This window comes from Falco biarmicus, chromosome 3 (assembly GCF_023638135.1).
Source record: "Falco biarmicus isolate bFalBia1 chromosome 3, bFalBia1.pri, whole genome shotgun sequence".
NCBI lineage: Eukaryota > Metazoa > Chordata > Aves > Falconiformes > Falconidae > Falco > Falco biarmicus.
This window is the reverse complement of record NC_079290.1, coordinates 97,664,909-97,686,636: the sequence shown is the minus strand read 5'-3', so window position 1 is coordinate 97,686,636 and position 21,728 is coordinate 97,664,909. Positions and strand designations below refer to the sequence as shown.

The window sequence follows — 21,728 nt, the reverse complement described above, 5'->3', positions numbered from 1 at the left end:
GTAGAAGTAGGGTAAGGTGTTGACCACATGTGTGCGATTTTCAGATAAAGCAGAGAGCACCACCTCATCCTGCAAACTGCCTGCGGAAGGGAAGCCAGCCATGATCTTCCTTCGCTTCGTTTCCAGTCACTGACAGGGCTTAGCTCATGCTTCTAAAGAAGTCCGAATCATACAACCCCTTGACTTCACAGAAATACAGTTTAAGGCTCAAAGCTCCTGTGGAAGTTCTATGATACCTGGTAACCCTGTATCGATCCTTGTACCAAGAGGTGTAGATGGAGCCAGCATATGTGCAATCCTACTGCTACGGGGGTGTTGTGGAACGGTGGCTAGCCATTGAAAACAGACCGTGTAAAGTCACAAATCAGACTCCTCCATGCTTTGAAGGCAAATAAACCCCCAAAACCCAAAAAAGCCCCGTTGCTTCTCTACATGTACTAAAATTGGAAATGATTGCGCAGAGGCAGTCCAGGTGGCTGGTGCTGTGCCCACTCTCCTATGACCAACCAGCTGCACATTTCTCAACGTTTCTAACGCCCAAAACACACAACCAGCCCCTCGCTTTGCACTCAGGTGGGGAGCCCCCCTCGCTCTGCAGTCCGGTGTGTGGGGAGCCCCCCCCCCCAGCCCCTCGCTCCGCAGTCGGGTAGGGGTCCCTGGAGCCGGGCAACGGTCGGCTTTACGAGAATGGCGGGCAGGGAGGGGGCCAGGCTTGCGCTCATAGCTGAGCGCCTCGGAACGCCGGATTTACACTAGAGCCCAGGGGCGCCAAAGGCCGGGCTTCTAGTTGCCGGCACAAAGTTTTGGGACGTGCCGCAGCCGCCTCAGAAAGGCTGGGGAGCGTCGGCAGCCGCCGTCACTCGGGCCGCCTCAGGAGCGGGCGGTGGAAGGCGCCGGGGGGGCAAGATGTCGGGCAAGACGCCCGGCAGCAGCGGCGGCGGGCCCGGCGGCCGCCCGCTCGGTCACATGGAGGCGCCATTTCCTCTGCCCTTGCTTTGCCCTTAAGGCCGCTGTGCCGGTGCCCGCGCCTCACCCCGCACGGGCGGGCGCCGCGCTTCCCTCTCCGTTCCCCCTCTCTGTTTCCCCCCAGCCTGGTGGAGAGGCTCTGGCGGGAGAAGGGGCAGGGGGCGGCCGGCTGCTCGGCCCCAAGCGGCCCTCTCCTAATAAAGCGATGGGGTCTGGGCCGCGGCGCCGCGCTCCCCGCGCCCTATAAATAGGCTCCGTGCGCGGCCCCCCGGCTCCGGCCGGCGCGGCTCTGCAGGCGGCGCGGCGCAGCGCAGCGAGCACGGCGGGGCCGCCACTGCCGCCGCCAGCAGAGCCCCGGCGCCCCAGCAAGATGCCCCGGGTAGACGCAGACCTCAAACTGGACTTTAAAGATGTCCTGCTCAGACCTAAAAGAAGCAGCCTCAAAAGCAGATCAGAGGTGGGGGCATTCAAAGCCAGCATGCTTTTTCTCCGTTCTCAGCGCCTAACTTCCTTAACCCTCCTTCCCTCCCTGCTTTATTTTTATTCCCCAGGCTAACGTAGCAATGCCCTCCCCGAGCGAAACGCCGTGGAAGTGGCGGGGGGGATGCCACTGCTCCCGGGACGAGGGCAAGACGGGGCCGGGTTGCGGAGCCCCCCTCGCCCGCTGGCGAGCCCCGGCGGCGGGCGCTGCCCTCCCCCGCTCCCAGCAAAAATAAAAACGGCAGCGGGAGAGGAGGTGGGGGGGGTGTTTGCTCCTGACAGGTGCCTCTGCGGATTTACTGCGGCGCAGAGCGGGGGGTGACCTCCGGTTCGGTGGGGGCTGCCAGCCGTAGGTGACCCGGCAGCTCTGCCAGCCCGTCCCCGGGGCGGGGGGCTCCCGGTTACGCGCCCCGCGGCTTGGGCTGGCAAAAGCACCCTCGCCCCCCGCCTCGGGGTTGTGGGCAGCGCTGGTAGCGAGTAACAGCCCTGTGCTTTTTAAAAAACAGTAGGAATAAACAACAACCAGCCAAGATGCTGGGGAGGGCTTCCCAGAGCATGGGGTGCCCTCAGGTGGGAGTGTGGGGCCGTGGGGGGTGGGCTTCACCCGTGTAGCCCCTCGACCTGCTGCGTGACCTGGGGCTCTGCCGCCCGGCTGGCCCAGGGCTGCTGTTAGCCACGGGTGTTGCTGTGATTACTTCTCAGCAGGGATCAGGAAAGACCCCAGGAAATCCCATGAGGATTGCCTCTACCCAAAAAAAATGGCAGCCTGTACACTGAAGGTGCCTTCTCGTTTACCTCACGTAACCCCAAGATTAACGAAGGGTTTAGTTTGACTAATGAAGGAATTACGTTGTGTTGGGGGATGGAAAGAGGATTAAGCTTTTCTCCAGGGGAAGCAGAGTTGTAAGAGAGTCTGAGACAACCTAAGCGAGGTAGAAGGGCAAGGCTGGAAAGAGAAGCAGGATGGCCATGTTTATTACAGGCCTATGCCCGGCAGTTCTGAGGTTAACAACTAAGCAAAACATTTTTGCCATTATGAAGGTGTAAGACTGGAGAGGCCCTCTCACTAGCAAGGTGATCTCAGGCTAGTTGTTTCTAATTTGCAAAGAACAGTGTCCAGGCTGAGTAACTCCTCATCGCGTGCAATTGCTGCTCGCGAGGCCTGTAGGCCCCTTCCAGCCATTTGCTTGGAGACCTCTAGTCCCTCTTCGAACTCCCTGTGCTGGCCTGCAAACAGGTGGAGCTCTGCTCCAGCCAGTGACACAGTGCTTCTTGAAGTGCAGTGTTTTGTATATTTAGCTTATATATTAGGCAGGCTGTGGAGAGAAAGGCTGCTGGGAAGGGAAAGTGATAGGAGGAACGCGAGCTGATAGGGCGCGTTTGTACCGGGTGGCTGTGATGAACTGTTAAAAACATTTCACATGAGAAAAAAATGCATGTCAGGAGGGGGTCAGTGAAAACCGATGAAGGTCAAGAAATTGGACACTATCACTGAGGCTGTAGCAACAGGAATAAACAGTGTCTGTGAGAGCCAGATCTGAAATGGACAGCCCCAGTCTGCTTCAAAACAAGAATATAAATAAATAGTTCTGGCAGAGGAACAGAGGCAGCATACTACAGTGCCTGTTACCCAGCAAGCTGCTGCTTTGAAGCTTGTATCAGCAAGCGTCTGCTTCTCTGGTGTGAATGCCTTATTTTGCGCAAGGGTCGCTTTTTATGCAGTAACTAGGATTAAGTCATCATCTTAGAGAGGCAGTTTGGGGTGTTTGCAGCTCTTCTTGTAGGTCTGCTATGTCGGTACTTGGTTTTGATTCCTTGTACTGTCTTCATTTTCCATGATTGCTTTCTGGTTTTTAAAAAGTAGTAGAAAATTTGGGGCTTGAATTAAACTATCAGAATTGGTTAAAGCAATGATCGGAGTGGGAGCAGAATTATCTGTTTGTGTGGTCTCTGTACTCATGTAGGCTGCTGTTCTTGCCTTTGCTAGACTTGGCTTTGCAAGCTGTCCATTTTAAGTTCACCAGACAAGTGTTACGTAGGAAGTCTAGTCGTTAATTTAAATTTGTATATTCAAATAAGTCCGAGGAGCTTTAACAGAACAGCCAATGTCCTAGTACTTTCATATGTCAAGGGTCTAGATAGGAGTTACAAAATACAATTCATTATGTTCTTTCTAAAGAAACTTTTACTGTTGTTGAGTGGTGCACAATCCTAAAGTCAGAGTTTATTTTCTCTTAATGCATAGAATATTAAGCTATAAATTAGCTGTTACAACTCAGGAGAGAGACAAAGAGATGGTCAGAAGTGCTTCTAGAGGAGCTAAGGAAAACCGGTTAGCTTTGTGATGCTCCTTGGCGTGTTCATCTTGAATACACAGTTGATCTCTTCACGATAGTATCATAATATGCTAACTTAGTTACAGAGAATAGCAGCCAGAATGATCAGCAGTATTGACCGATTTCCACAAAGGGGAAAAAAAAATAAACATACTGGGACTATTCATTATGGTGAGGCTGTGAAGGGCATGCTAGAAGTATGAAGTAAGGAGTGGAATGCAAATGTTGAAACTGAGAAGTGGCTGTTGGTTGCCTCTCACAAAACAAAAAGGAAGCACTGAATGTAATTATCAGGCAAAGGTCGTAGTTTTTATGCAGTGTATAATTAATCTTTGAAATGTATTGCTGTGGGATACTGGAGAGGCTAAGAGTGTGAAGGATTAAAAAAATTACAAGGCAAGCTCTTTTCCATGACTGGCTATTAAGTTAAGTGGATTGGAGGAGACATTTGTCTTTGCATGTCTCCAAACATCAGCTTCTTGGGACCTGGGAAGGTAAACTAGGAAAAGTGTCTTTCAAAACATACCTCGTTCTTATGTTCCCTTCCCAGACATCTGGTACTGGCTGTTGGAGAACTCGGGCACCACATAAACATCTCCAATCCACTGTGCCATTTCTCCTGTTCTTATGGAACAAAAGCCTCATTAGAGAAAGCCCCGCAATTATCCCTACTGAATTCCTGCCATCACAGTATTATCAATTGTGTGGATAATTGCGTGAGATCCATCTGGCCGGCTGGCTAAAGGAAGCCATGTATGAGAAGTTACAGTAAGCGGAGGTGAGAAGCACTGAAAGAGTAATGGCCTTGTGTTCCCTGCGTAGCTTTACGTCTTGCCTCAGTCTTTTCTTAAACGTACCTTCTTCTCTACTTCTTTCTCAAATTCATTTGAAAGAGATGTTTTTCCTCTGTAAAACTGTGAGGCAATGGTATGGTGCTATTGTCTGTGTAGAACTGGATGTGTGATACTCTTGTCTTACCCTCCTCTCACTCCCCCCACCCCCCACCCCCGGTTCTAGTCAATTTCATTAAAAGGGAGTGAAATATATCACATTTTCATACTTATTTCATACCTATCTTCTTCATACTATTTTCTCATATCAGCTGCAGCTGAAATTCCCATAAGAATGTTATGTCATCAGTGATGGGTGGAGAACTGAGCCTTTCTGATAGTCAATGGGAAGGGTGAGTTGCTCACCAAAGTGACCCTTCCCTTAGGAGATTATAAAAATGAGAACCTGTTTCACAATATATGACTGAGGCACCAAGTTCTTTCTCTTACACATATCAGTAATAATCCCCTCTACCATATTAATCAATCATAATGTAGCCTGCAATGTGACGGTTCTCAAAATATGTTGTAAATAAATAATCGGAGTCCTACATTTTTTATATTGCTTCCTTTCTGGTGGTGGATTTCAGTTCATGTCTCTGGATGTTCCTGGATTAAAGCTGAAGTGAGGAGTAATGAAGACTAGTAACAGTGAAAATGAAGGCTCTTTCATAAAGAGTCTAACCTAATGTCTTTCAGTTGTGCATTTCTTAGAGTTATTTTTCCCCCTTTTGCAAGATGCTAAGTAGACAAGTGGGAACTGATCTAAATTTGAGATTGCCTCTTGCAAATCTAAGGAACAAAATTCCTCATGTTACCATGGTCATTTGAGGATGCTAAAGAAGAAACACCTTTGAAGGTGAAGGCTGATGCAGTTGTAAGAAATTTGAAACTAGCATCCTCATGGTTTAATAAGCCAGGGTATGATTGTTCATAATTATATGGCAAGAGTGCTGCTAACCATAGCCAAAAATAAGCGCTTGCTTTATTATATTGTCATTTGCATTTAAGACTGGGACAAAGTCCTCCCTGACTTGGAGACAGAGGGAGTTTCAGTTGTGACTTCTGTGGAGTTAGGACTTCAACTTGGGTTTCTCAGGCAGCCAAACAAACAGCTGAGGCTACTTCTATATAAAATAATCCACAGTCCTTTTGTCCTTTCTGTGCTTTCCAACCCTTGCTGACTTGTTTCTTTTTTATCAGCAAGAACTCTATAACACAGAAAACTTCATTTTACTTTTATATTTTATTTCTTACTTGTAAGGCAGAAGTTGTAACAAAATAAATTGAGGTAACCTAAATAATTCTATGGTTCTATGATAATAGTGGAATGGAAGGAGGAGGAACAGGAAACATGAGGAAAATTAAGCGGCAGTGTCTAGACGTTCTGTATCTGAAGTCAGAGGCAAAACTATTGTTAGATTGCAGTTACTTAAAATAACATGTGCCTATTCATTGCAGGTCGACCTCACGCGCACCTTCACCTTCCGCAACTCCAAGCAGACATACACAGGAATTCCTATTATAGTGGCAAACATGGACACTGTGGGGACATTTGAAATGGCTGTGGTTATGGCGAAAGTAAGTCTTAATTCTCATTTATGCAACAATTTGGAAGCCACTGGGTGACAATGAGCAGCTTTTGTTAATTTTTAGCTATGTTTGTTGGAGAATGGGGGGACACGAGTTAAAAATATCCAGAACAAGAAGGTGCGGTTTTACTGCAAAGCAGCTGTGCTTTTACAGCAGTACAGTTACCAGAGACAGAGCTTCAGATGGAAGATAGTTTTAGTGGAGATGCTTACTGGGAAGCTTCCGCCTTGGGTGTAGCTTAGCTTCAGGTGGAGCTCCTAAGAGCTTAGGTTTTGAGGTCTGTGCTGTGCTCCCTTCCAGAAAAAAATGAACTCACAACAGTTTTGAAAGTGTAGGTTACTGGATAAAGCTGCAGCAGTTAGGAGTCTCTAGTTAATTAGCTTCTGGCCTCAAGGTTCACCTTCATTTCTTGCAGTGCTTATTAAGCACATTCAAAATATTGACCATAACTTCATGAAACATATCAGAAACCTGATCCTGAAAGGTCAGCTAAATATGCTAAGTTACCTTTGAAGAGCCGTTTGGAGTTGCCTGGTCTGTTCACTGTTACTGTTACTTTCAAGCAGGATGAGCCTGTACTTAAAATGGGAATTTCTGGTATGTCGTTATCCCACAGCTGAGGGAAAGATGACTAACTTGGACGTTAATATCAGTTTTCTTATTTTTGCTAGCATGCAATGTTCACTGCAATTCACAAGCATTATTCTTTGGAAGAATGGAAACTGTTTGCTGCCAATCACCCAGAATGCCTTGAGGTACATTTTCATACTGTAAATTATTATGGTTTATTGCTTTGTTCTGAACTTGCATACACTGTAGTCTCTTGGGAGTACTGTTGTCAAGTGAGGTTTTGGGGAATGAAGATACTTGCTGTTTTTAAATGCATCAAAAGAAGTGCTTGTCCTGCTTTAAAAATAATAGCTATGCAAGTCCATTATGAAAGTGCTTATATTAAGATGCAAAAAAGCAAAGTTTGTATATGTCTGGAATGAAAACACAGAAGTATCCTGAACGAAGAAAAAGAAAATACTTGGGAATAGGTCTAACTGCTTCTGTTGCTGTTGGGAGCTGTGGTAGTGCTAGTGAGGGAGAAGGCTCAGACCACCAACGCAAATAGCCTTGAGTAACCCAACCACAAGCTGGCCCTGTGTGCCCTTGTGCTAGGCAGGGTCTTTGCTGTCAGGTCTGCAAGCGGAGTTGGAGCCTGTGGGCTGGAGGGGCCCAGGTGCTGGGCCCAAGCAAGGATGAGCACTGGAAGTTCTCAGAGCATATGTGTCCTCCATTTACCTTCTCACACTAGAGCTCACGCTGTGCTGTTAGCTGTGCTGCCCTCCTTGACCTAGGACCTTGATCAGGGTCCTAGCCTGAGCCATTACAGAGAAACACCATTTAGTAAAGATAAGCACTGACTTAAGTTCTGACTTTTTCATATCCAGATTTCTTCTGTGCTCGTCTGGCAGGCTCCTATACCAGGAGAGGCAGTGTAAGAGCATGCCTGGCTGTCTCCCCTCTTCCTTGGAGTTCAGTGCAGTTTTGAAACTTTTTCTGTATAGAAAAGAATACTACACAGCTGTATTGTATCTTTACCTGTGGTGCATTTTACAGTTTATTATAAGGACTATTAATTACAGGATTATCTGAAAGCCAGCCTATCACTTAGGTTCATCAGGGTTGCTTATATGCCACTATAGGGTAGAAAATGGTCCCCAGCAGTATCCTGTGTCTGAACACTTCAGCACTTAGCTCATTTGTGGTACATCATCACTGGAGTAGCACCTTTTAGTGATTGGATATTGACTTGCTCTGTAACCTTGGATCTCTGCAGAGGTTTTGTGGCCAACAGCTGTGGGAACTATTTTTCCATTGGAAAGAACATAGGAAGACAAAGGGGGAAGGAATATGCTTGTTTTCAGTGGTAGCTGACCCTGCTTGAGCAAGAGGGTTGGACTATGCAGTCTCCAGAGGTCTCTTCCAGACTCAACTATTCTGTGATTCTGTAGATCAAGGTGGTATTTGGTGAACTTAAAGACCCAGCTTCCACTCTCTTGACAGTGCCCCAAATTTTGCCACTCAGCCTTCCTGGAAATCTACCAATTTAGGCCTTCTGTGTTTCTGTTAATATGAGTACGGCTGAGCCTTCATCCATCTCAGGTGATTATATTTGCCTGTGAGAATCCACTGGTGAATGAAAAGTTGATAAAATGCTAGTTTTACTTTATTTTAGAGCCTTTAAACGAAACAGAATAGACCGATATTCGCAGCAAGGTGTTTTATTTCATACTATATAGTATGATTTTCACTAGTTTCCAGCAGAAGTCCTCCCAGGCCTATGCAGAAAAAGGCATACAAAGTGTATGTTTATCCTAGTTTTTACAAACTACTACTTCCTTTTTTCTCCCTGTCTTTTTAGCATGTAGCAGCAAGCTCAGGTAGTGGAAAAGCTGATTTGGACAAGTTAACAAGTATTCTGGAGGCCATTCCACCTCTCAGATACATCTGCCTGGATGTGGCAAATGGCTATTCAGAGCACTTCGTGGAGTTTGTGAAGTCTGTTCGTGCTCTGTTCCCACATCACACCATCATGGTAAGTGTGTAGAAAGGGTGGAGGGTATGTGTGGGAATTCTGTCCAGGAACAGGGCCCAGAGTTTGGTTGGTAGGCATCAGAAGCTCTGTGGTAGCTCCATCAGTTTCTGATTCCTCATTTAAAAAAAGGAAAGAAAGAAAAGTCTGGCTCAGACGTCTTCCAGACTAATACATGTGGAAAAATACTCTTCTGAGAATACAGAGGGCAGCTGTGTTCATCTACCCTTTCAATGCAGCAAGACATTGACTCTGAGACAAGCGATAACTGTTTAATAATATGTTGGCATTGTCAGTCTTCCATTGCTGATAATTTCTGTGGGAACGTTTGATGTTTGCTCTGATAGAGCAGTTTGATGTTGGCATGGCAGGCTGGGTGGATCCTACTTTTTCCCTACTCACATCCTTCCTCCCACACCAGATGCAACCTCTAATCATAGGTAGGTTTATTTTGGTGATTCCAAGCTGTGGGAATGTGCCAGTGTTTCTGGCCAGTTGAGGCCGATAGCTGTTTTGGTCTATTAGACCGCTGTGAAGACAGCTGAATGTAGACTAATCTTTGCCTCCCCTAAGAATCATAGGGGTGTTTTGCAATTGTGAATGGGATCATCAGGGAGCAAAATAGTCAGTGCTGGGGTTTTTCATGCGCCTTCTTTAATGTTACTATACCTTCTCAGAGCGCTAATGCCATGCTGCCTCCAGCCAGAGTGTTTGCATCAACACAGGACTCTTTGCAGCACAGTGCAACTGTTCCTGCCTGTTTACCCACAGCCCTTGAAGAAATGGGTCTGAATTTGTTTCCATGAGAATAGCAGAAATTCTCAAACAAGCAGCAGATTCTTAATGAGGACACCAGCCTTTCTTCAAGCAAGTGCAGCAAAAATTCATGTGTTTAGGCAACGCTTTCTCTCTTTTTTTTCAATGCCAGACACAAAACTTCATGCATGTAAAGTAAATGTGAAGTAAAAATGGTCATAAGTGCACACTCTGAGTTGCAGTAGGGAACTGCACGTTCAAGCAGCTCGTGGGAGACTACATTCCTTCCCCTCGTGTCAGAGGAAGGCAGTGTTCTTGCCTCTGATGGTGACATTGGAAAATGGAAGTGGGCTGGAATGCCTGTGGGGTTCTGGGTTACCATGGAATAATGAATAGGCATCCTTTAACAGCTGCCAGCAGACATGGGAACCTTTTCGGTATGACCATATTTCCCATGGCTTTTGGGAGAGCTTTTGGAAGTATGAAATGATAGATGTGGTTTGAGCTTCCTGCTCCATGTTCACTGCCATGAGGGAAGGAACTGTTTCCTTGCTTTGGATCTGAAGTATTGTCCTTAGTGACATTATTACTCCGGTATCTTTGGCTTGAAGTGTTATGGGAGGGAGAATAAACCACATAGCTTAAAAAATAAAAAATGTTTGGTATCAGGAGTGGAAAGAAAATTGTATGTCATCCACTCCTCTACCACAGACTGCTGACTTGGACTGAGAAGGGAAATCAACCAAGATGAATTGCCCGGAAGGCACAGGAGGCCAAAGTCAAAGTCAGATATCAAGCCCAGATTTTGGTCCAAGGTCCTTGAGCCAGTCTCATCTACCTCCCACATCTGTTAAGCTACCCTGCTCAGTTTCTCTGCTTCTGTGACTATGGTTATTGTTACTTCAGTTGTCCTGACAGCACCACCTGCTTGAGCACATACACAGCCCTGAGCTGTTCAGTTGCCTTCTCTAATTGTAGCTCCCTTTACTGAATGTGGTTTAGTATGGCTCGTATTGTTAATCTCCTGCACAGGGATAATTTCCATTCCTAAAAGCCTGCTAACAAACTTGCAGTGTTCAAAAACCTTCTGTTTTCCAAAGCCCCCAGAGTCTGTGCAGTGCCGCAGGTCTCTGATTCGGCTAGGGACACATACCTCTACCCCACTTCCAAATGAGTTTGCTTTACACTCTGTGCCAAAATGGCCTTTTGAAGCTATTCCTGGCTGAAATGCAGGAGCTCGTTTAGGTTCCTTTTTATGATACTCTGGAAGACATGTCCTGCTGCTACCTGTTCTGCCTGCTTTGATGTCTCCGTGCTATGCCTGCAGTATGCTCTCTGTTGTTGTAGCTTTCAAACAAAAGGGATAGCAGTTAAATAGAAGGTATAAAAATAAAGAAGCTTTCTCATGGCTGAAAGCGATCTCCAGGACCTTGCAGGCTGCCTTGTTTGCTTTCCTCAGCATGACCATTCATTCCACAGTCAGCTGCAGTGCAGTACGTAACAGTAACCCAACCCCGGGTCTCAGGGAATGTATGTTCCCAGGGGCCGTGTAATGGGTCCAGCTCTGAGGCTAAAAGGTGATGTGCAAAGCAACTGGTTAATGTTGTACTCTCTGTGGCCGATACTCCAGTGCAGATGGAGGATGTCTCGAGTGTAACCACCTTTCAAATACATGTTTCTACCTTTTCTAATACTTGCTTTTATAATCACATTACCTTGTTTTCTTCTGCCTGGCTCTGACACAAGCTCTTTTCACTCCTGCCTTTCATGTTAATTTGCAAAGTAGATCAATTTCTCCATGGAACACAAAGGATAGGGAAGACAAACAGGGGCACAAAGGTAGAACATGACCTGCCTTAAATCACTCATTAGATTGAGGATGGAGGAAGAAGCAGTATTGCAGTATCCTGAGTGTCTCACAAATGCAGCACTGCCCCCAAGAATCAAGAGTAATGGTCCAGTGGGGTGTTTTGCTGCTGTAGCACAGCATCATGTGCTTGCCTTGTTCCTGCTCACTAAAGTCTAAAGCAAAACTTCAGTTGACATTCATTATGGAGGGTCAGAGCTTTTATATTACAGTAAGCATAGTCCTTATTTATTAATGTAATTGTTGACGTGAGGGGTCTTCCATTTCACTGGAAGTCTGTTTAGCAAGCTAAGATATCTTTGCCAGCAAACTTTGCCAAGTTTTTATCCTGAATTTTTCTTTTCGTAGTGTTCTCTGTTCATTAGAAAGAAGAAACTCTGGGGAGGGAGAGCAGGGAGTGTGGCAGGAAGAATGCTGGTGCAGAAACACTTTTGCAGATGCAGTAGCATCCACAAGATGTGGCCCAGAGAGGGAGGCAAGTGGAATCACAAAAGCAGGAGCAGTGGGAAATAGCAGGGGCCAGAAACTGTTGCTCCCTTTGGAGTCAGTAGCAGAACTTCTCAGGGCCTTGGCAGAGGCAGAATTCAGTCAGAGAAATCCATGCATATGGCTCCCAGTTTGTCTGAACCAGGCAGCAGAGTCAGTCCAGTTCATGGCATGTCCACCAGGGCTGGGGTCTCAGAGCAGGGGACAGCTATGTCCTAGGGTAGGAGACAGTGATGCTGCCAAGGCTGTCTTGGGTCAGTCACAATACTGAGTGCCACCACCCACCTGGTATGGCTCAGCCTCACAAAGGGTCCTCATCTTATGGTAAAGCACCCCTTGCCTTCGTGGGTGGGAAGTGTCCTCTGGCAGCGTTCCTAATAGTGTGGAGGCACAGACTGTGCTTTCCTCTAGGATACAAGAAGAAAGTTTGAGAACTGTTGTCACAGACGCTTCTCCCCAGCTTGATCCATTGCCATTTGCCAGCAGCTTTCAATCAGTGCAGCAGTGTTCCTGTCTTAGTCAGTATGAGTCGGTATTTATAGCAGGCTTTTATGAGGCACAGTATCAAATGCCTGACTGAAATTCAGAGGCATTGCCCTACTGTGTTCACTAATTTTGTATCTCTGTCAGAGAAGCTGTAGCCTTTGTAATCCTGTTAGGTGAAATCTTGATCCCATTAAAGTCGGTAGTGAAACTCCCTTTGACTTTTTTGAGGCCGGGATTTCCCTCAGGACTGACCCACAGTTCAGTGATCCTGGATAGTGCTGGAATGAGCCAGGATGACGCTTACTTGAAACCTCACTCTGAGTGATGGTACAGCTGAATGTCTCCCTGGGTGGATAAGGCCAGGCTCCAGCCCGGGTAATTTGTTGTAGCCCCTAATAACTCACCGCACTGAAAGCATGGTAGTTCACCTGACACTCAGTTGTTACTGATGCTGTTACTTTACTGCCGGGGGTAGCAAAGTTAGATTAGCAGTAAGGTAATCGCTAGGCTATATCTCTTTCCAGAAAGCCAGTTATGCAGCAGTTTAGAAATGCATTGGTACATGGTCTTATCATCAAGAAGAGCGTGGTTTTTGCTAATACAGTACTTCCACCAATTACAGTGTTCCCTGCCTACTACTTGCCCAAATATGGTACAAAATGTTTTGTCTGTAGTGGTTTCTGTGTCCCTGTTCCAATTACTTTACTTTCTTTATACTCAGTTAATTTTAAGGGGGTTTCATCTCTGTAGATTCAGTCCTCCTCTCTCTTTTTTTTTTTTTTTTTTTTTGTTTTGTTGGGTATTTTTGTTGAAGTATTCTGGCTTTACCTGGCAGGTGGGGCTTTGAAAAGCCCTTTTGCCTCTATTCAGCTGTCATCCTGGCATCGGTAGTAAAGTAAGCATTGGTTTCAGTGGAGGTGAGAAAACAGCATTCCTACTCTTCAGCTGTGGGACAAGGGTCTCTTCATGTACAGATAGCTGTGCCTCTCTCATAGGGTTTATTTTGGTGCTATCTGAGGTCTGCAAAAGGTACCTAAAAGAAGCAAGCCTGTCATCGGCACGTTGAAGTCTGCTATGTAGAGATCTGTGTCTTCCCTGAAAATTTGTTAAGGATCTGCGGATTCAGAAAGGCAGAAACCACTGATGTGTGTACATGCATTCCAGGAAAAAAATGTATGCTGGGGACATAAGTGCTTTTCCCTGCTAGGATGAGCATTTTGTATCAACATATGCAGTTCCAACATTCTCTAGCAGTAACTTAACATTAAACGTCTGGTTAGTATTTCTGAAGAGACAGTTTGACAACCTGCTATGCTCTGCTAATAAGAAGACACTGCCTTGTAAGTTAAATATATATTTGATCCCAAATTTCATGGAGCCATTGACCTGTTCATTCCCATTTATGAATCTGTTGCACATACTCCAGTGTTTCACCAAGTTGTAAGGTGCTTAGTGTCATACTGCACAGGTAGTTATCTGCCTTCCAGATGTATGAAGCAAAGATGCTTCATTGATGTTGTAAGCAGCATGCTCTCTGTCACCCCACCTTGGAGTGTACAACACTTAGTATAACAAATTACTGCTTAGCAGAAAGGAAGCAGCACTTAGCTGGAAACACTGTACCTATTATATATTCTTTATTTCCTGACTGTCCTATTTTATTTTATTTTATTTGTAATCAATATCATGAAGTTTTGAGCAAAGTTAAGTGGTCCTGTGTCATAGACCACAAATTGCTGCCTAACAGTATCGTTGTTTTTGTAAGTGCTTCAGGTCGTGGCTTGTCAGCCGTTTCAGGCTAATAAAAGGGGGAAGTAAAATTCATTACAAATAAATAAATGGTGAAATAGAACCAGAAATCAGTAAGTGGAGAATAAGCCTGGCCTAGCACTCCTTAGGTAGCTCCTGTTGACTTCAGCAGGAGTGTTGTTTAAATAAAAACTACGAAAATATTAAGTAAGGATATCTCTTCCCATATCAGTACTTCACAAACACTGGCTAAGTCCTGGAATATCATTAAATAAGTGGTCTTCTGAACATCTACAGATCCTTAATTCAGATCTCCACAAATGCGTAGCCCATCTTGGTACAAGTACAAAACAGGTGTTGTGGGCAACTGGACTCATGTTTCATGCAGGTTTATTCAGTGCAGGTTTTCTAGTTAGGGACATGCGGTAGACATGAGGCAAGCTACAGAGCTGAAACCTAAACTAGACTTGGGTTTCAAATGTCTGATGAGATGGTGGTATGATGGGCCTGATGGGATTCATCCCAGAGTACTGAAGTGGCTAGTGATACTACAGCAGGACTCCTCACACCCACCTGCCAAAGGCCTTGGGAGTCTGGGAAGGTTCCTGCTGACAGAAAGCTAGCCAACATTACTCCAGTTTACAGGAAGGGTGTGAGGGAAGGCCTGGGAAACTACAGATGGTAGTATAACCTCAGTAGCTGGCAGAATTATGGAGAAGATCATACTGGGTACTACTGAAAGACATTTAAAGAGCAATGCAATATTCAGGCATGGGTTCACAAAGGCAAAGTCCTGTTTAATATCCTTCTGCAGTAGGGTCACCCACCTAGTGGATGAAGGGAAGGTGGTGAATGCAGTTTTTCTGGATTTTAGTAAGGCTTTTGATACTGTCCCTTGCAGCATGTTTCTGGACAAGAGTTGCCCAAGTGTGGGAGGAGCAGGTAGACAATGTCCTGGGTGAAGAACTGGCTGAACGGCAGGGCTTGAAGGGTTGTAGTGAATGGGGCTGCATCTGCCTGGTGACGGGTTACCAGTGGTGTTCCTCTGGGCTCAGTTCTAGGGACAGTCCTGTTCAGTATTTTTATCAATGATATGGTGGTGGGAGTTGATTGCACCCTTAGCGTGTTTTCTGATGATACTAAGCTGGGAGCTGCTATGGACTCTCTCAAGGGACAACAGGCGTTTCAGAGGGTTTTAAATAGATCAGAGCATTGGGGGATCATCAGTGGCATGAGATGAACAGGAACTAATGCCAGATTCTTTAAGTGAGAGACAGTAACACTGGACGCAAGTGTGAATTGGGAGTGGCTGGAGAGCAGCCCTGCAGCAGGGGGTGGGGGTGCTGGCTGGCAGCAGGCTCAGTGCGAGTCAGCAGTGCCCTGGCAGCCCAGGGGGCAAACCGTGTCCTGGGGTGCAGCCGACACAGCGTAACCAGCCGGTCCGAAGAGGTGGTTCTCCTGCTGTACCCAGCGTCGGTGCGGCCTCGCCTCAGGTACAGTGAGCAGTTCTGGGCCCCACAATTTAGGAAGCATGTTAAGGACCTTGAATGTGTCCAGAGGAGGGCAACGCAGCTGGTGAAAGGACTGGAAGGAATTTCTTATGAGGAGTGGTTAAGGCCTTTGGGCTTGTCTAGTCTGGGGAGGAGGCAGCTGAGGGGCGACCTTATCACTCCCTACAGCTTTCTGAGGAGCTAAAGCGCAGAGGGAAATGCTGAGCTCTTCTCCCTGGGACCCAGTGACAGGACGCGTGGCTCAAAGCTGCGTCCATCAGAGGAGGTTCAGACTTGACATAAAGAATCATTTCTTTACTGAGAGAGTGGTCAAACCCTGGAACAGGCTTCCTAGAGAGGTGGTCAAATGCCCCATGCCTGTCAGTCTTTCATGACTGTAATACCACGGTTTATCCTTTGGTCAGCCCTGAAGTGGTCAGACAGTTGGACTAGATGATTGTTGTAGGTCCCTTCCAACTCCTCTCCCCTCTCCTCTCCTCCCCAACTCTCAGAAAAATGGAAGTCACAAGTGAGCTGTGAAAGTTTTACACCGTGGTTGAAGTGCATTTTATATCCCGTATAAAGACGGCCAGTTGATGTGTTTAATAGAGGAGCTTGGTTTCAGAGGGAAAAGGGGACATGATGGCAACCGCAGCAGCGGGCTATTTTTACGATTTGAAAGAGTTGTTGTTTGCCTCACTGTGCATTGTCCAAATCTTCTAGGTCTGAAAATGACCAGCCTTTCCACTGCACCAATGTAACCTCCACTCACTTGTTTTTCAAATCCTGTGTTTCTTCCATGGCAGTCTGTTGGCACCGTCCATCCCAGCCTATTGCTCTGGTTGCACTTTGGCTTTCCTCCAGGCTGTGTCTGCTGATATCAGCCCCACTCACCCCCTTGGAAAAGGGGTTGTGTCCAGCCAGATCAAGTTCCTGGTCATTCTCACTGTGTGGTCTCATAGACATTAGCTCTGGGGCAGAGAGGGGATGGCTAATAGGGGTGGTCTGTGGGCTGCAGGGTTGGCTTCTGCCGTGGCCTGAGAGAAGAGTAACAGCACTAGGTTTGTCTCGGGAGCCAAATGGCAGAGGAAGTGTCAGGGATGCCCAGCAGCTGTGCCCAGTGCTTGGCCACCAAGGGCAGGGACAGCTCCCTGGGCCAGCCACCTCCTTAGCCACGTGCGCATTATCAGCAACAACCTTCCTCTTTGCTAAATACCTGCAGAATTCATTTAAAATCTTGGTGACCTGTCTTCACACTCCTGGAGATTAAAGCTTATTCCCACAGGCAGCGCCGCTACAAACTGCCACACACTGACCCTCCAGCATTTCATCTCTTGCAGCTTCTTCAGTGTCTGGGCTCGTTTGGCATTTTCTCCGAGGAAGCTTCCAAAATGGAAGCTCCGTTCATGCTAGCTGTGGTTATTTCCTTTCCTAGGACGAGATATCCATTTCTGAAGAGACTAGACTAAGACCACCAGCTTCCTGTTGAGAGCTCGCCCCACACAGTGCATCCGCTGCTCACCCAGCCAGTGAAGGGCTGGATCCGCTGGCTGTGACTACATGGAGCTGAACTCCCATTGGCTTCTGATGGGTGAAGGCCCCATTAACACATCTCTCAGGCTTCACCTTTCATACTTTGATGTCACCAAATACATGAAACAGTGATGTTTGTGGTCAGGTCTGTTGAATTTAGATTGCAGAAATCCATCACTCAGGAAGCGTAGCTGTCCTTGTCCACATTCTGGATTTCATGGCATCTGTCGTGGTTCAACCCCAGGCAGTAACTAAGTACCATGCAGACGCTCGCTTGCTTGCTCCCTGTCCCTTGCCACTGATGGGTGGGGGGGACAACAGGAAGGAATGTAAAACCTGAGGGTTGAGATAAGAAGAATTTAATAATTAAAATAAAATAGGGGAAGAAACCCAACGCCCCCACAAACAATTATTATTAATTACGATAATAATGATAGTAATAATAATAATGATTATGATGATGTAACAATTATAATGAAAAAAAGGGAGAAGGGGAGAGAAACAAAATCCAAAGGGAAGGGAGGAAAAAACCCAAGTGATGCACAATGTAATTGCACTCCACCTGCTGACTGATGCCCAGCCAGCCTGCGAGTGGTGATCGGCAGGTCCTGACAAACTCCTCCCAGTTTATGTGCACAGCATGATGTTCTGTGGTATGGAATATCCCTTTGGCTAGTTTGGGTCAGCTGTTCTGACTCTGTCCCCTCCCAATTTTTTGTGCCCCTCCAGTCTTTTTGCTGGCAAGGCCTGAGAAACTGAAAAGTCCTCGACTTAGTGTAAACATTACCTGACAACAGCTGAAAACATGTGTGTTGTCAACATTGTTCTCACACCAATTCCAAAACACTGCACTGCACCAGTTCTAAGAAGAAAATTAACTCCATCGCAGCTGAAACCAGGACAGCATCTATGAACCAGAAAAAGCTGTATCTTACGGTATATTTCTACAGCCCCCATATTCCCTGCCAGCTGAAGCCCTGACAGAAGATCTCTTCTGTCTAGCCCTACATCAACAAACCATGCGTGAAGAGCTGCAGAGTAGAAATAGGTAACGTGATGTTAGGTGGAGTGCCATGGGTTTGGAAACCTCAGAGTAGGCAAATGTTCCTGGAGGCATGACTAGGTCACAGGGTGACTATGAGCCACCAGCATGATACAAGCAGATGCCTTCTTGTGCGTTGGGAAGATACGTCTGTAGGAAAGGCAAGCATTGTGCAAAGCACTGGTGAGAACTCACCTGTACTACTGTGGACAGTTCTCATTCCATAGGTGCAAGAAAGAGGAATTCTGTCTGGTATGGAGGCAAACAAAGTCTAAGCAGTTGATTAGGGACATGGAGGGCCTACAGAAGAAGGTGACTAGAAGGAGCAAGACAAAGGCTGAGAGGGCTGCTGTTGCTTTCAAGAAAGGTATCAAGTATGCAGGCCAAAGGAGGAAAAGAGGTATTGAAGTGCAAGGAAAAATGTTGTAAAGGACACAAACCAATTCAGGACTTCTTTCTAGAAGAAGACGTCACCATAAGCAGCACACTGTCTATATCTCTGTGAAGTTCATGCAGAGGGATCCAAACCCCTTTCTTTCACCTCTGGCATCACCACAACCAAATTAATGTATATGATATAAATTACCTTATTTACATAGTCTGAATGTACATACCAATTTTGGCACCAGTGTACAAAATGACAAGAATAGTACCTTCCTTACTCTTTCAGTACTTAAACTGCTAAATCCTAAAGGAAAAAGATATTTCCCAGGGGTTTAAATGTAATCTGAACACATTCCCGTGAAGTAAGGTAGGCAGATGGGATGGAGGGCTACAGGCTGTTGAGGAGGGATAGGCAGGGCAGGAGAGGTGGAGGAGTTGCACTGTATGTAAAGGAGAAGTTTGGCTGCCTGGCCCTTACGGTTAGGAATTATGCGGTTGAGAGCCTCTGCATGAGGATGAGGGGGATGGAAGGCAAAGCAGATATCCTGATGGGATCTTAAGTATCAGGGTTTTGGGACCAATCATGAATTTTTTTTAACTTGCGAATGTACCTGTGTGATTTTTTAAATCTCTGTGGCAGTCACAGTGAACGATATGGTAAACTATATTCTTCATGACTCTATATAGTTCAACTTGTAAAAGCTCGGGATAAAAATGCATTATTATCATTAGTCTTTACTGCAGCAGTCTTGAAATCTTCCATATATGTGATATTGTTCCTTCTGTCTAGGCAGGCAATGTGGTGACAGGAGAGATGGTAGAAGAACTTATTCTTTCTGGAGCAGATATTATTAAAGTGGGTATCGGACCAGGTAAGTCAAATCCAGTCAAATAAGTGTGACTTTTGGTGACATTGGTGGAGGAGTTGTCCAGATGGAGCCAGTGTATAATGCTATTTGGACTAGGATGCCTAGACCCACTCAGGTCAATAAAGTAGCAGTGCCCTTGCACATAGCGTATTTAAGAAATACATCAGCATGGTGCTAGTGTTTTGTACCGCAGAGTGTTACAGATTGCATCTTCTGGCAGTGAACGTGCCTGTTACTGGAAGCACTGTGTTGCCCGAGTTGCTGACATTATCACTGATAATGCATGTTCTGTTTAGGAACACTTTTTCTAGCCTGTTGACAAGAGGCTGAGTCATCCCAGCTAAAGCTCAAAGGATACTGTGTTCAGGTATCCACTTCTATCAAGGAAAGATAGGTTTCTAAATAGCTTTATGATTTGCGTTCTGTTAAGCTGAGGTTGCTCGTTTTGTCAATTTCTTCAAAGACAAAATGACATTAGCTAAGGGTGAAGCATGGATAACATTGCCTCTACCTGTTACTGTTGCTTGGGAGCTAAAATTTACATTAAGGCACTTATATGTTACCTATCACTGTAACATTCCCATGGATAAATGGGAGGGCCCTAAATTTCTTGCAGTGGTTTTCCTGCCTTTCCTTCCCTAATATTGTTGTCTGGTATATACTGCCATATTGTCTTCCCTTTTTTCTTTTGCCTCTCTTGTGCGTTTCTTCATGTGCTCCATCCTTTTGTGATTGTCTTTAGACTGTGGCTGGAGTCACCATATGTGGGCTAGATTTTAAACTGCCAACGTAAGTGCCACTTGACATGTAGCTGTGAGCAGCCAATGCAGTGCAAGCAGATTGTTTACTCTGCAATGCCAAATGGTTATGGTCCATAAATGGATAATTTGAGCAGAGCAAATGATGTCATAAAGGTTGCAGTTGTGCCCGGGAAGACAGCAAACAACAGTAAATACTGCAAAATACGTGAATAATCAACAGAGATGTCATGATGCTATGGTCACAGGCAAGTTCAGATATAAAAGAAGAATTATTATAGTTTGTAGCCTCACAGTGGAAATAGGAGCAAATGTTTTATAGCCCTCGCTGGAGATCTTTCTGAACAGATCTGTACAAGCTGACCACCCAGCACCACAAGTAACAAATGTTCCTCACAGAAGATCAAGCCGTGAGGCTCTTTTCCAGATAATGGTCCATCCTGTGGGAAATGTCAGTGATTTATTGTAAAGCATTGCATATATAAGTACATACCCTGTGGAGATTATTTTAAAACTAATTTTCTTCCTACTTTGCAGAAATACTTTCCAGTGTTTTCACCTTGTCAGTTCTTTGAAAGATCTTTGGAAATTTTTACTTTACTGGTAGCTTGAGTATACCTGGATATCAGCTGGGTGAAGGGATCCAGATTTCACTGCATTTGGTCTTATCGTGCAGACCTTTATGGTCTGTATCCTAAATTGTAAGACCTGAACTGGCAAAAAGAAGTCCTTATTTTGACTCATAATTTGAGGAGAAAAATAGAGAAGGTATTACAGAAGATCTATGGCCATGTTACCATGTTGAACTATAATTGAAGTGGGTTTTTTATATATATGTAAGTATGTTTCTATATATACATACATTTACATATATGTACATACGTATACATATATACACATTTATTTCTATATATACATATATTCATGCACCATGTATGTGTATAAATACTATAGTTTAATAATCAGATATAATTAGTATGTTTCCTGTAATAGTACGCTATACAGCTTTCTGGTGATTACTTGTCTCACCTCTTAAATGCTATGTGCTGATTTTCTTATATTCCCAACTATTGTGATCAACCAAATATTTCTGCTTTAAGTATTGGGCAAAAGATGGGTTTCTGTCCCTTGTGGAAAATCATCACAAAAAAAGAAAACAAAAGCACAGATTTTCCCTGATAATTATTTTCAAAAACATATGTAGAAAAGAGATAGAAATTTTTATTGGAAGAAATATTCAGGTATTAAATGCTGCTGCTGAGTCTCACGGGTTGTGACTCTGGTGCTTTTGTCCCCTTTCCCTTCAGGTGCCTCAGTCAGATTTGCTTTCTCATGATACAGTAATTCCCTCGCCACGAAGCATTACTGATAGGACCTAAACTGGGAATTGTGGCCCTGGAGAAGAAAGGGGGGATATTAGTCACCTCAGTTACAGCTCCCATGGAGTGGTGTGATAGTATTTCAAAACTCAAGTTCCTATGTGTTGCTTTTACCCATGAGAAAGCAACATTGGCAATGGAGA

At 45.4% G+C, this 21,728-nt stretch overlaps 1 protein-coding gene across 3 annotated transcripts in view; it reads left to right on the top strand.

Annotated features, from left to right (window-relative positions):
* Positions 1-1,005: 1,005 nt before the first annotated feature.
* The window catches only part of GMPR (guanosine monophosphate reductase), a 49,672-nt gene continuing 28,949 nt past the window's right edge, over positions 1,006-21,728 (top strand). The window contains exons 1-5 of one of the 3 annotated variants that reach the window (XM_056332318.1): positions 1,006-1,423; positions 6,074-6,193; positions 6,877-6,960; positions 8,616-8,789; positions 19,370-19,451. In XM_056332318.1, the coding sequence (XP_056188293.1) occupies positions 1,337-1,423; positions 6,074-6,193; positions 6,877-6,960; positions 8,616-8,789; positions 19,370-19,451 (547 nt within the window). In that variant the 5' untranslated portion in view covers positions 1,006-1,336. Of the gene's footprint in view, positions 1,424-4,436; positions 4,561-4,908; positions 4,966-6,073; positions 6,194-6,876; positions 6,961-8,615; positions 8,790-19,369; positions 19,452-21,728 lie in introns of those variants that run through there. The other 2 variants (XM_056332320.1, XM_056332319.1) reach the window with 2 other exon arrangements.